Consider the following 14,254-nt stretch of genomic DNA (forward strand, 5'->3'; position numbering starts at 1 on the left):
TGTATGCGAAAGATGACAGATAGTGAATGCCTGATGGTAGGAGGGTCGCCAATCCTGTATTTGCAGCAAGCTATTGTTTCGGCGGCTTCTTCTCATTTTGTGTACTTGTATTTACTGCCAGCGGCTACCATGCAGCTGTCTCTTATTCGTCCCATATTTAGCGACGATGCCTTCTGTCAATGCGGCGACTCCATTCCGTATCTCACGCATGTGGATTTGAGCAACGCGTGGCAATCTGAGTGCTAGCGGGTGCTTGTAGAGAGTGAGGCGTCGTCCTCAGTATGCAGCAGTAATTAGCAGTAATGCAGCAGTATGCAGCAGTATGCAGCAGCCCCCCTCCCCTGGCTTCTGTTTTTCTTGCGTTAAAGCGCACGAAAAAGGAAATGAAAACGCGACAGAGAAGGGTGAGAGCATTATAAAATGGCGCAAAGAGGAAAAACAGAAAGAAAAACTTGTCCTAAGAAAGGAGAAGCGCAGGGAGTGCAGCAATAGGCCGCTTTCAGGTTTGGCATGCGTTGTTGCCCTTTCTTGTGTTGGCGCGTTTTTTTGAGACAGTTTGACGTGATTTTATTAATTGGAGGTATTGCCAAGAAAATGTTTCATTATCTTAAGGGACCGCGAAATGAGAAGAAAGCAACACGTTTTTGCGACGCAAATGGGAATGAATACTGTGGGGGTTTAATGTATGGAATATTGTAATTATTGCCATTTTGCGAAGTTTCAATCAAATAGTATTTATTGTCAATGAACGTTTACGAATATTTAAATAGCTTGTGCAGACTGTTTAAAATATCAAGTTGCAAGTTCTGTTCTAGTTTTTTATCTAGTTGCTACAAACTATTACCCTCTTAGGGCTTAAAATCAAGTTTATCAATCTGGGGAGCTGTGCATTTTAAACACTTCAAATAAAAAAAATTGTTTATAGGAGTGTAGGAGGGCAGGTGGCCAGCACACACGCAGGCAATCGGTAGGCTGTTTTGTGCCAGTATACGTTATATTTTATATGTAATACGTTTTTCGGCAATGACAAACTGATTTGCGTCTAAGAAAAAGACGAAAGAGAAAGTTACGCACGTTGAACGCACATGTTGGAATGTACGTGAAACTATCATATAAATACATTATAAGTAAAGCTGTATGTGCAATAGTGTTTCTTTTTCCTGCTGAAAAGAAAGATCAAGGATGAGATGTCCATGTAGCGATGTGAAAAGAATGAAGTGCATGCATGACGTTCGTCGGAGGAGGAATAGTTATGACAAGCTTATGGGCAGAGTATTACAACACAGATATCGCCACACCTAAGAATTCTGCTCCGTTTGTACCACACTATACAACAAGTCATTTTTAAAGATTCACCAAGAATACGCTATGGACACATGCCGAACAGGCAAGTCAAGATTCTAGTAAATCAAAAAAATCTGTTGAATATAATTGCCACTCGCATTTGGAAATCGGTGTGCTTTAAAGAGAGCTACGAGAGGGCATTATATGTTGAGGTTTCATGCAAGAACTCGTATTGTTTATTACGCAGAACAGAGGGGCATCTACTTGTCCCACTTTATCGGTCAGCATTCACTGGTGATATTGGCCAGTTTGATACCACAAGTATTTAGCGCGAAAATCCACTTCGTATCTATATCGTCAAATATATCCTAGAAATACCGGCCAACCCAGCAGCAGCCCGCTGCCACATCACGCCCGGGCGTTTAGGCAAAGACAGCTTTGATTTAAAAATCCGAGTAGATATGAGCAAAATGCTGATTTTTGTAAAAAGAACAAGCTCGCTTCTATCAGATATTTTGTCATGTATGATGAGTGCAAACGCAGTAATTAAGAGGCACCGATGCATTCTGAATTTAGATCGGCAGGAGACGAAAGTACATATCTATAGTCTCTCATCACTTCGCGTATAACGAGGACATAACCTGAATATAGACAAATACGCATGAGAAGTAGGCAAATCAGTGTGAAAGGGAAATAGCAAGTGTGAGTAGGCCCTTCAGCTTCATATCACCGTACATATGAGGCGGCTGTTCTCGCTTACCTTGAAATGAAAGATTATTTTTATTGTTGTCATTCGAAGGTTGTGCCTTCAGCGTGACATTAAAATGATGTCCCACGATAAACGCTATAGCTTGAAGTGTGAACACTTTCTTCGTCGTTAGAAACCGACCAACTGCCTGCCAGGTTTGCCAGCCTGACCCCGCCTGTAGTAGCATCAGCATCACCACCCACAGCATCCCCTCCTTGGACCCCACGTACAATGTCGGTTTTTTAACGCGTCACGCGGCCTGATTAAAGCATACATGTTACCTGCGGTGCCGCTCTGTTAAGCCCGAAAGCGTGAGATCTAATCCCGGCAGCGGTGACCCCACTTCTATCGGACTGAAATGCAAAAACGCCCCTGTGGCGCTCGTTACGTGCAAGTTAAAGAATCTCCCAGGTGGCCAAAATTATTCCGGAGCCCCTCCCCCCTCCTCCCCCCGCCCCAACTCCCACTACAGTGTGGCCGATGACCATATTGCCGCGAGACGGAAGTCTGTCTAGGATTGGGCACGAAAAATCGCAGAATTTAATTTTATATGCCACCAAGGAAGAATTATAATTAAATAAAACTATGCATTAGCTGGTAACGGCGATATTTAAAGCGTCACACTGCACAATACTCTCAAACGTGGCTGTTAACGTGCGCATGGAAAGATAGGGAGGCGTGGCTATATTCGATATTTTATCTAAATATGGAACCTATGCGATAGAAAAAAAAAATGTACGAAGGGAGCGCTGAGGAGCCAAACAACATGCCCACTGCACGGACGCAATGTACCATTAAATCATATGTTTGCGAGCCAACATCAAACTAGGCTATATGCAGGACACGCAACTGTTGCCGATCGGACATACACGCAAATACAGAACCATTCACAACGAAACATAAACCCTACTATTTCATATGGAAAGAATCCACTCTCGCTGAAAATTTAAAGGACATTTTAGAGATACATACTAATCTTCTAAAATGTACTCGTCGCACATGTGCGCGTTTGTGGTGTGCATACGATGTTAACTCGCTGCTATATATAACATAAGAAAAAATAGGAATACGCGCTTGTTGTGTAGTAGTTTGAATGCTGGTCTGCCACGTGGCGGTCTTGGCATCAAGTCCTGTTGCGCGTATTCCCGGTGAAATACGACGGTTTACAGATGCACGAAGCCTTGAATACTCGCCATGGCGTGATTGTACTTGCTAAAAAGAAAAAGAAAAGCCTTGTCACACGCATTTTTTTACACAGAGCTGCTTAAACTACTGGCCGCATATATCTGAAATTCATAGTAACCGTACTTACTTCTAAATTTGTTACCACATAAAATTAACACATTTGCCCTGCGGGACGCATATTAAGCGTCCTAGTTGAACTTTTATGCCACCAGATTTTTTACCGTTTTTCGGCAGGCCACTTATAAGCATGATTTCGTTGATTTCTTTTTTTTGCCCACAAAGAAGTCCGGCTAACAAAACGGGCCGCATATCTTCGGCCCGAGTAACTAGGAGCCCTTTTTTCTGTGCCCCACAAACACTCGGGACGCATAGTAAGCGGCGTTATTTTGAACTTTTCTCCCGCATAATTGGCACTCTCATAAGCGGGGTTTGACTTAGGATGTAGTGTGACACCCGTTTCCAAATGTCCGACCCCATGCATTTCTCTATATAACAGATCACGGAGGCGCATAGTCACACTCGTGACTATCGCTGAATTTGCTAAATGGCACAGTGTTGCTAAGGAAAATGAAGCAAGGCTCATTTCCGGATGGGGTTGTGTAATATCTAGCTGGAGCAGTTCGTCCGTTACAATACAAGCTTCGTTCTTTTCTTCCCGTTGGGATCCGGGAGCTCATGAAAAAGCAGCAAATTTTGCTTAAAAGGTGCATTTGGTTACTCTTAGAGGCCTATTTAGAGAAAGAAGGAAAACAAAGATATACCTTATCCATAGAGGTGCAGGGATTCCACCGTGTAATGCAGTCATTCGTCTCTGCACCAGCGTAAACGAATAGGTTAAACACAAGTTTGTCTCAATCTTGCAATAATTTTTTTAATCACGTGATGCAAACGTCTCCCAAACCTAGATCCTATGAAAAGCAAGGTCACGACATATGTGAACCAAGAATCTGTTGACTATTACATACCCCAAAAAATGTGATGTATTTCAAATTGTGTCTCACTCGCAATAAAGCTCAACAAAATCAGACTCAGCTTGGCTTATTCGGAATCGGACAGACCTAAATCAGACTCAGGCAGACTTACCCGGTTTCCTAGTCTCACCGACTTAATTAGACTCACTCGGATTCACAGAGAGATCGACTAACTTAGAAATGAATAATCAACTGTTCAGGAGAAACACGACTCGCAGAACCGCCGTCTCACACATCTGTAATGTCATTCGCGTAAGGAGGCTGACTTGACTCAGATTTCCTAGCTCTAAATACGCCCGGAATCACAAACGCCAGCTAACGCAAACGGCATTCGCTCAGTTGAGTCAGAACTGCATAAAATGAGGACATAATTGGCAGTCGGTGTCGACCGACGACGCGCGTACAGCAGGTGGCCGTGTGTTAGAGGGGGAGAAATGAAGATGTGATGAAGTGGCTGGGCGCGCGGGTTTCTTGTTCAGAGTAAAGATGTGTCACCGCAATAGTATCTTAAACAGCATGTTGAACCGTTGTTACTCGCCAAGGAGTTTACACAGTATGTGCGTACTTTAACTCTTTGTCTGGGACATCTCTGAAGTATGATTCATGCTTTAAGTCTAAAACGAAGGCGAGCGCCACAAATTTGTATTGAGGCCACAACAACTACAGTAAATGCAAAGCGATCAACAACAACAGTCCATGTGTTGCGTCTTTCGTCTTCGTTTCACCGGGTTACTGCTTCAGCCATGACAAATCGTTCCTTCGGAAGCTGCCGCAAGTTGGGTGGAGGTTCATGAAAGGAAAAAAAAATTCGCATCCTGTAGCTCCCTGGTACAGTCAGGTGTACGACAATTTTAACCTTTCCTCTTTCCAGCACGAACCAGCGCCAACTTGCCTAGATTTCTGTCTTCTTCCATATAAAATTGCGTTTGATGGTCAGCGATCCTTCGTTCGTAGTTCAACAATAAGGCTTACTGTTTGAAACGGAAACAACTTCTAGGTATAAGTTACAATAACACAAGGTCGAGGGCACTCATCCTCGAGGACACACTTCTATCTTACTGGGGCTGACAGTCACTTGCACTCACTTGCGTTTTCTCATACCAGAAACACAACTCGGAATTTTGAAAACTCACATTTGCAGTCCTTGCGAGTTTCAATACGTTTCAGTGCGTGCTACGTACAGCGTCGCTTACACGAAGTTTAACACACAACATAAATTTGCTCATGTATGAATGCACAGCGCGGGCGCACAAAGCTCCTCCCCGAAACACGGAAGTGCTGGCAGCTTGCAGAGATCGCACAACCATACTCGTTCTCGAAAAAAATAAAACAGCAGCCTTCATAGTGGCCACATCACAATTTTAACGCACGCCGCAAATCTGTAAGAGAATAAGGCACCTGCAATAATATTTTAGCATCTGAACCTCGCTGTAACCTAACTTCCCATAGTGACTTGTCTCTCTAGTTCTTTTTTACTTATTCCCCATGCCAAAATCCGTAGCACAGTTCTATGTAGTAAGGTTTTGCTGGCTTTTCACTCATCACGCCTTCCAAAGTTTTGCAAATCTTACATCTCAAATCTAACGACAAACGCTATTCTTCCACGCGGCAGCTTCAGATGCCACATCAGTGATTCGATATCCCTAAAGCGCGTGTAATTCACGCGCATGCCAGTGTTTTCTCTCATGCTCCTACAAAACATGTCATGCCGCATGAGCAGCTGCTCGCTGCAAATGTATTTTTGTCTTGACACCTGAACCCGCAACTATTCTCCCCTGGTTAGTGTCATAAAGTCTTAACCACAGAAAAGCTTTCACTGGCTAAATCGGCCGTACCTGTGATAAATCAGTGCACTACATGCAGAAATGGGCCGCTCGCACCGCGATGCTAACTAGTTTGAAAGTGAACCACTCCCATAAGACATGGGCCACGCTGACAACCTCCTTTTTCTGTTGCATAAAGTAGTCTGAAAAAGATGAGAAAGGATGGTGGCATGCACGAGTTTCACGACAGAAATAAATTCAAAGTCCTTGTGCCACGTATTCCCGATCTCTATGATAGTTTGAAGAATGCGGTTTGCGAGGTTAATGTGGATATTATAACACTGGCTTCTCAGAAACTTTACTACTACAAACTTTCACTTATAGAATGGCTCGTGCAGAAGACCGCTTGTCTTGCCTACGTGCCCGGTTGTACCTAGGCCCTCGTCTCTGTTTTGTGCTCAGAAACATATTTAACAGCTAACATCAAATAAAATAATAAGTTCGCAAAGCAGAGTGCACTCATTGCCGAATGAGGGCATGCAAGAGGAAATGATAATTGGAAAATAGTTATTCTACATTTGCCTTCAGTAAACAGGGTGTGCAAATATATAATGCGGCTAATTGGACGGATGTTGTAATCTAGATGAAAGGACTGACCGCTAAAGAGGAGAGTGTTCCAGCCATCAAAACTGGTCAGGATCAAGGTTTCCTCACTCAACTTAAAATGAAATACGTCAGCGCACGTCTTGTCAAAGGTCTTCAAGAAGTCAAAGAAAGTACTACCAGCGCGTGGATAGCCATCAAAAAGGAAGTCAAGCTTGGTAGTCGAGGATTGATCTTAAGTTTCACATGATATATACCTGCGGAAACCATGCTTTGTCGACATCAAGAGTAAGTTATGTTGATTGCCTTATTTTAATTGAGAAGAAATATGCGCAATTACTTTTTTGTACTGTTTTAACAGGTTGCAGGAAGATTACGGGGGACGAAGTGTTCTTGAAACACTACATTTTCTGAGAGCATAGACGGCACTGTTTTGTAAAAGCTCTAAATTAACAATGTCAGCACCAAAGCTTAATGCCATCCTTTGATTAGCTCTCGAACCTTAGCCTGAAGTAAGCCATGGACTAAAGAGTATTCACTTTATACAATAACTTTGAACAACACTGCGCATCAGCCATTACAGAAAGCGTCTGCGCCATCTGAAACGAAGAACCTCATTACACTGTCGGATGCATGCCGTTGCATGCTCACCGACAAAGTGATGCGGAAGTTCCTCCTTCGTTTTAAATTAGTCTGTTTCATGCAGAGGAGAATTTGTTCTATAAAATAAACGTCGTCGTAATACTATACCGCACCAGTCAATCGCGTGAAACTTGCCAAATTGAGCCATCTTGCTGTCCACGCAAATGATATTGATGAGGCGAAAATTCTAATTCTGCCAACCCGGAATTGATGTATCCAAATAGGCCTTTCTGATGTTTGAAATAGTATGAGCGAGAGAAGCAGTAGAATTGTAAGTCTGTCTTAAGTTGTTTTGTCATAAATTGCATGCAGATATTAGGTGGCACAGAGCGACGCCTCCCACAAAAGAATGCCGAAATTGAGGCCCGGAATCTTAGGAAAGTATAGCATTCGCCTGGACCAAGTAGGGCCGGTGCGATGTATCGATTATCTTCACTCAATTCAATTCTTACCAAAGCACTGGCTACTCACGAACTGCCTTTGACGGCGACAAAGTAAGCGGAGCGTCGCACAATGCAGTGAAATAACGTGGACATTAAATGAATTAAAATTGAAGGTGCAGAATATTACGAACGAGGATTCGCTATCCAATATTTTTCTACACGTCCCAGAAAATTCGGGCGAAACAACCGCAGTTATGCAAATGACCCTAACTGCACCACTGGATAAAGAACAGAAAAGAGCAGGTAATGTATTTACCGGCGGAATGCAGGAAGTAAAAATCTAACATGAGCGCTTTTTTCCATATATCTGTTTGCCTTATGTTTCAGGTTGTGTACAAATTATTAGGTAGTAAAATTCTCGCTCTTATGGTTGCTCAGAAATATAACAAAACATGCCATAAAGTTGGTCTCAATAGGGCAGAAATCAATACGTGGCTTGTGCTCATTTTGTCCATGTCGGTTTTCAAGAAGATTGACATTTGCTGAGGGATGTACTGCTGCAGCGTCAGCGACGATGAAAAAACAACAAAATATTGAATGAATTCCATGTCCTATTTCGTTGGGCAATTCAATATGCAGAATAAACGCCAGGAACTGCCACGTGGTGCTAAACTTGCGTAGAGTGTGTTTAGGTGAACGAAAAACGTTTTTGTCTGAAGAAACTGCAGAAATAGCCTGTGTTCGCGCACATGGAGGGAGATATTGTTGAGCGAATGTGCCCATGTGATATGATTTAGTCCAACATGCAGGTTTTAGGTGCTTATTAACTTAGTACACACTGAAACTCAGTTTAGAAGGTATTGTCATGAGCATTCTGGTGGGTTTCAGGAAGGTAGATGCATGAGAGACATACTATCTGTCGAAGCTAACGCTGGCCAAGCTGTTAAAACAAACGGGCTACCAGATACGATGATGGTACCAACAGTGTTTTTTATCCGCCACCCTATGCTTTTTCGCGATTTTTCTTTTTGGTGTCATTGACAACTTAATTTGTCAAAACCTTTCACCGCATTTCGAAGCTCCAGAACAAGTGAGAAAATTATTTGCAAAGCATGTTAGAGATAAATATTTGTAAATGCTTGTGTCAGAGCATTAGATAAAAAAATCACGTTCTAGGGTTCAGCTATCAGAAGTAACACTGTATAAATGAGGCCTGGGGGATTTGCAATGACATAGTTATTGGCGAGAACAAAGCCAACACAAAAAAGAAAGTTGGGACAGGACAGAGCGCTAGACATTCACTGCACCATATATACCTAGACTTCTACATTAGTTGAAGTCTAGCACTCTGTCCTCTCTTAACTTTTTCTCGTTATCCTTCTTCGCGCTATTGAATATGTCACAGCAATTGTACCTCCACCAACGAACCCAACGCTCTTGGTTATACTTACCGTGCAACCTCGGTAGCCTGGCTAAATTTCAACCACATGGGATTCTTTGACGTGCACCTAAATTGATGTACAGGAGTTTTTTTTTTGCATTTTGCCTCCATTGGAATAACGCCAACGATGCCTCGAAACGAACCAGTGACCTTGTGCATGGCTGGGGAGCAGCCTAATTGCTCAGCCATTGTGGGTCACCAGCTTTGACTGAGAGGACGCAACCGGCAACAAGTACGTTTGGCTCGAAAGTCATTATCTCAAGACACGCGATAAGCAGAAAAGGAAGACAGATGTTCAAGAAGCGGATTATGTTGCATGCATAATGTCAGCAGTTTAAACCTTATCGTCAGGATATTCGCAGTAGAAACCTCTCCTGTTAGTGGTTGCCGGGGTTTCATTTTGGTTATACAATAAAATAAAAGCTGTAGCACTGAGCAGGTATGAAGGGACCTATCAGGACTCTGTAGGATAGCACCTGCGATGATCTGCCTCGTGTTCTTTTTGTCGCACGTTTGTTATTTGTGTTACTAAGATGGTGCATAGGTATGTCATTTCTTGAAATATAACAACACTGTTCTCATCTCACTTTCTAATTTGCACGGTTAAAGCGATGCGGCTCCTGTATGGAATGGTCGCTCTGCACCATTTCCCATTGTCCGTAGCGATTAGAGCACAATAAACAAATGTCTTGTAAGGTAGGCAACTGCGGTAGAGTTTAGCAAAAAAAGAGGTAATTTTTGCAGCAAAAATGCAGTTGAACGTTACGGGACTCTTTCCGGATTATTCGAGCGAGTGCCGTTAAAGCACGTGGTCGTTGTGTGGAATGAATGTACTTGGGCAGCTTTCCCATTGCCAATATCAATTAGCGCACCCTAAACATAGGTTTCGTAAGAAAAAAACATGTTCAAGTACGTAAGAAAAATGAAAAAGGAGTGCCAATACAAAAGAGCGGCAGAAAATGTGATCTCTCCTATCATCCTTCTGTCTCTGTACCTTTATTCGTTTTTCTTGCAGGGTTTAACATGTCCTTGTATAAATTCAAACTCGCCAACTCTCTACCTTAAGGTATCGTAAGAAACACGGCAGTGGATGCCATACCATAAAGGAAACAGTAGCATTTGAGTTGAAGAATTTCAAGCTTTCTCCAGCATGCACAAACCATTGCATAGCTATTAAGAAAATTCTGTCATTTATACGTACTCCCGTTCGATTCCTGCAAACAATTCTGCACCAAGCCACGCGCTCAAGCCAAAATTACTGAGCTTCAGAAACGCTAACGAACTAAGTTGGTGATGTACAGGGTCTTCAACTACCGATGATAGGGAAGTCAATTGCAGTTATTTCTTTACCGAATATAAAGAAATAGGTTATTGGTCAAAGCTTATAAAATATCGAAATGTTTTCATTGAAAGAAATCATTCGTCTGCGCTTCATAAAAAACGAGTGATCGCGAAAATGTACCGCCAGGGTGCTCTACCGGAGATACATTTAAGCTAACAAAGAAATACTAGAAGTTCTTATCAAAATATTTAGGGTTCAAAAGCCTGCGTTCCCAAAAGGCAGTCCCAAGTTCAAAGAAGTTGTCAGCGCCCGTAAAGTACACAAATCAAACGCGCTTTTCACCCCTTAGCTTTCTACTTTACAAATTTAGTTTGCTCTCAATCTTTGACCTTTTACTCACATCTCTTGAGAGATTTTTAGTTTTATGATAGTGGCTGTTCCGGCCATGAAGCGCTGTAAGGGATGTAATCAAATTATGCGCTGAACCCAAAGGTATCCTTTATCCGGTAGCCAGCTAACAAGATGCGATCCCCACTAGACTTGAATCGAAGAAAATAAAAATACAGTGAAAATCCTCAACAAAATATGGAAAGCAGGCACCGCATCTCATTTTTCTCATGATCGATTAAGCCGGAGGGACGCGCCGTTGCTTCACGCAAAGTACTCGCGCAGTGCAATCCGCCGCGTATCAACCCTCTCACACCCTTGTCCTGTTAAACGTTGAGCGTCCTACGCCCTCGCCTTCCGCGTGGGTTTGTTGCTCAATAGCTTTGTCCTACGGGGGGGCCAGAGTAAAAGATCACTTAGCATCTACGTTGGAGGTGCGAGAGCTTCTATTCCCGGTAAAGGCCCCAAAGGTCGGGAAATAGACCACTTAAAGAAAACGGTACTTCGCGTTCTGCGTGCTTCATACGACGGTGAGTGCTAAACCGGATCTTAGGTTCTAAGTAATCACCGAGCTAAGAATGCAATTGTGGTTAAAGGTTAAACGTTATAGCATTTGCTGTTTAATTCTTTCCCTTTCGATTTCACTCTTCCCATATCGGGTATATAAGCGGCTAGGAAACGAGCAAACATGAGCAATCCGTGGTTTCCCGAAGGAACTACTGCCGTTGCCATGGTAAGCCCAATCCGCCTTGTTCTGTGCATCATAGTCAGTTGGAAGTGTTTAAAACTCACTAAGTTCATGTAGGCACCAACCATATCCAGTTTCAGCTTCAAGATAGCAAGTCGCACGTGGCAGGATTCGCATGGAAATGTACGGAAGGCTGCGTCGTTATTTATATGTTCCAGTGTTTCCAACTCTTCGGCTTTATTTGCTCCTATGGCTGGGACCACACTAACAAAAGAGAACGTTCTTTACACAACTCGTGCCACTTCTTCAGCGCCAAAGTGCAGTTGAATTGAAAGAATATTTATTTATACTCGAGTAAATATAATGCCTGTGTACTTCAATTCGTACTTTAGTAAAACGTCTTTCAACCTCGTGTATTAGCAACTTGAAGTGGAACTTTTTATAAACCCATTATTCAAACCCTCACATATCTCTCCCGTTTTAGAAACGTAAACCCGGGAAATGCTATTCCCGTAATAAAACAAAAGAACTGCAACCAAATATTTCGTGACTAAATACACGCACTTGCCATTATGGCGAGTTGGTGTATGCCTAAAGTCTCGCCTGTAAATTGTGACTGCGCATAGCCTGCCAATAAAATCGTTGTTATAGTAATGGTAGCCGCCCCGACAAGTTGAAAGTAAAGATTGTGGAAAACGAAAATCGGCTGCTCGAAAGCAAATTCAGACAAAGCTTCATTCTTCTGCAATAAAGCGTTACTCAAATAATAGCAGTCGAACCATTTGTAGAAAAATTATACAAGCTTATCAATTAGGTTATATCCACTATTACAGTTTCGTGTCGTCGTCATCCTGGCCCTGGCCTCCAGCTCGCTTGCTGGATTCCTCCACAGTGGCTACAATCTCGGCCATGGTGTTGGCTTAACCAGCTATGGCCTCAGCCACGGAATTGGCTACTCCGGCCTCACTGGCTTTGGTGTCGGTCATGGCCTTGCCTATGGACCAGCCTCCGGCTACGCTGTAGCAGCCCCAGCTATTTCTGGTGCCGTATCCACCTACCACGCTGCTCCAGCTGTGACCACTTTTCATGCTGCCCCAGCTGTCACTGCGGTCCAAGCCGCGCCAGCTGTCGCTACCTACGCCGCAGCTCCAGTCGCAACAGTTGCCGCTGCCCCAGCCGTGTCCCACGTGACCACCTACCAGTCTGCCCCAGTTGTCGCTGCCGCCCCAGCTGTCGCAACCGTAGCCGCTGCTCCAGCCGTGTCACGCTTCACCACCTACCAGTCCGCCCCACTCGTTGCCGCTGCTCCAGCTGTCTCCCGGGTGACCTACCAGGCCTCCCCAGCTGCGACTAGGGTTTACCAGAATACCCCAGTTGCTAGCGCCCCAGCTGTCTCCCGGGTCACCTACCAGGCCGCACCAGCTGTGGCAAAGGCATACCAGAGCGCACCAGTCGTCGCAGCTGCCCCCGCTGTGTCCCGCGTCCCCTACCAGTCTGCTCCAGCCGTGACCAAGGTCTTCCAGTCTTCTCCAATCGTTTCCACCCCCGCTGTCTCCCGTGTCGCCTACCAGGCTATTTCAGCAGTGAACAAGGTCTACCAGAGCGCCCCAGTTGTCGCCGCTGCCCCAGCTGTTGCTACCGTGGCTGCCGCACCCGCCGTGTCCCGCGTCACCACCTTCCAGTCTGCTCCAGCTGTAGCCACATACGCCGTCCCAGCTGTCACCAAAGTGTTCCAGTCTGCCCCAGTTGTGGCTGCAGCCCCTGCTGTGGCGACCGTCGCCCACGCTGCCCCAGTTGCAACCTACGCCGCTGCCCCAGCTTTCGCTACCGTTCATTCCGCTCCAGCTGTTGCCACTACCACCGTTCACCACGCCCCAGCTGTCGCCACTGTAGCCCACGCTGCCCCAGCCTTCGCTGCCTACCACGCCGCTCCAGTCTACGGCTACGGTGTTGGAAACCTAGGCTACGGTGCTGGTCACTATGGTCTCGGACACGGCATCGGTGTATACGGCCTGAACTACGGCTATGGCCTTGGCACTCCCTTCGACTACAACACTCTCGTCCGCAGGAAGAAGTGTAAGTACATTATAGCACTTGGTAAAAAGCAGAGTGCGAGCATTAATAGGCTGCAAACTAATTCGTCATGTGTGCTCTTCTCTCATTGCAGAAATAATTCTACTCTTCAGAGGACATGGCGCGCCGAAACGAAAATGAAGAATGTGCTGTGCTTGGGCTCAGCTGTGCATATTCTTAAATGTTTTGTTCAAATAAATGTTTCAAGTGAACAAAAAGGTGGCACTAGTGATTACATTTCGACAGGTACAACAAAAAACGCGCATGTAAGTGACTTAGATTGTTTTCAACGTCGGAATGAGGACCATTGTGTTCTGGACGTATTTATATTCTTTCCTGATTGCGCAAGGTTGTCTGCATTCATCAGTCATTTATAGGCGCTGTTCTTGGCAAAGAATGCAAGAAATTGTGTCAGGACGTCACTATGACTGAATTCAATTTACATTATCAAACATAGTAGGACCATTAACATTATGGAGGTGAAAGTTGCTGTTTCCTGTGCTATAACATTCGTGTTCATTACTTCGATGGCTTGTGTAACATCAGGCGCTCATAACTGCATTGTAGACCTTCTTGTTCTGATTGATAGATATATTGACAGATAGATATATATGATAGATATATATGACAGATAAAGAAGTGTCCAGAGAAAGCGCACATTTCCTGGCATAAATTTCAGTACCTCTTAGAGGTCTGCACATCGATAGTTACCGCCTTGCAACTTGAAAGAGTACTTTTGCTCCAATAATGCCAAAATATGAACTTTTATTCACCAAATTGTGCAGGTGCTTGAATTCGTAGGTA

General features: G+C 44.2%; 1 protein-coding gene across 1 annotated transcript; it reads left to right on the plus strand.

The window, feature by feature from the left end:
- Nucleotides 1–11,393: 11,393 nt before the first annotated feature.
- Nucleotides 11,394–13,657, plus strand: LOC142576122 (uncharacterized). The gene is made up of 3 exons (XM_075686078.1): nucleotides 11,394–11,422; nucleotides 12,211–13,453; nucleotides 13,545–13,657. Coding segments are annotated over exons 1-3 (1,248 nt in total). The 5' UTR covers nucleotides 11,394–11,419; the 3' UTR covers nucleotides 13,547–13,657.
- Nucleotides 13,658–14,254: the final 597 nt, after the last annotated feature.

The sequence above is a fragment of the Dermacentor variabilis genome, chromosome 3 (assembly GCF_050947875.1).
Source record: "Dermacentor variabilis isolate Ectoservices chromosome 3, ASM5094787v1, whole genome shotgun sequence".
Lineage (NCBI taxonomy): Eukaryota > Metazoa > Arthropoda > Arachnida > Ixodida > Ixodidae > Dermacentor > Dermacentor variabilis.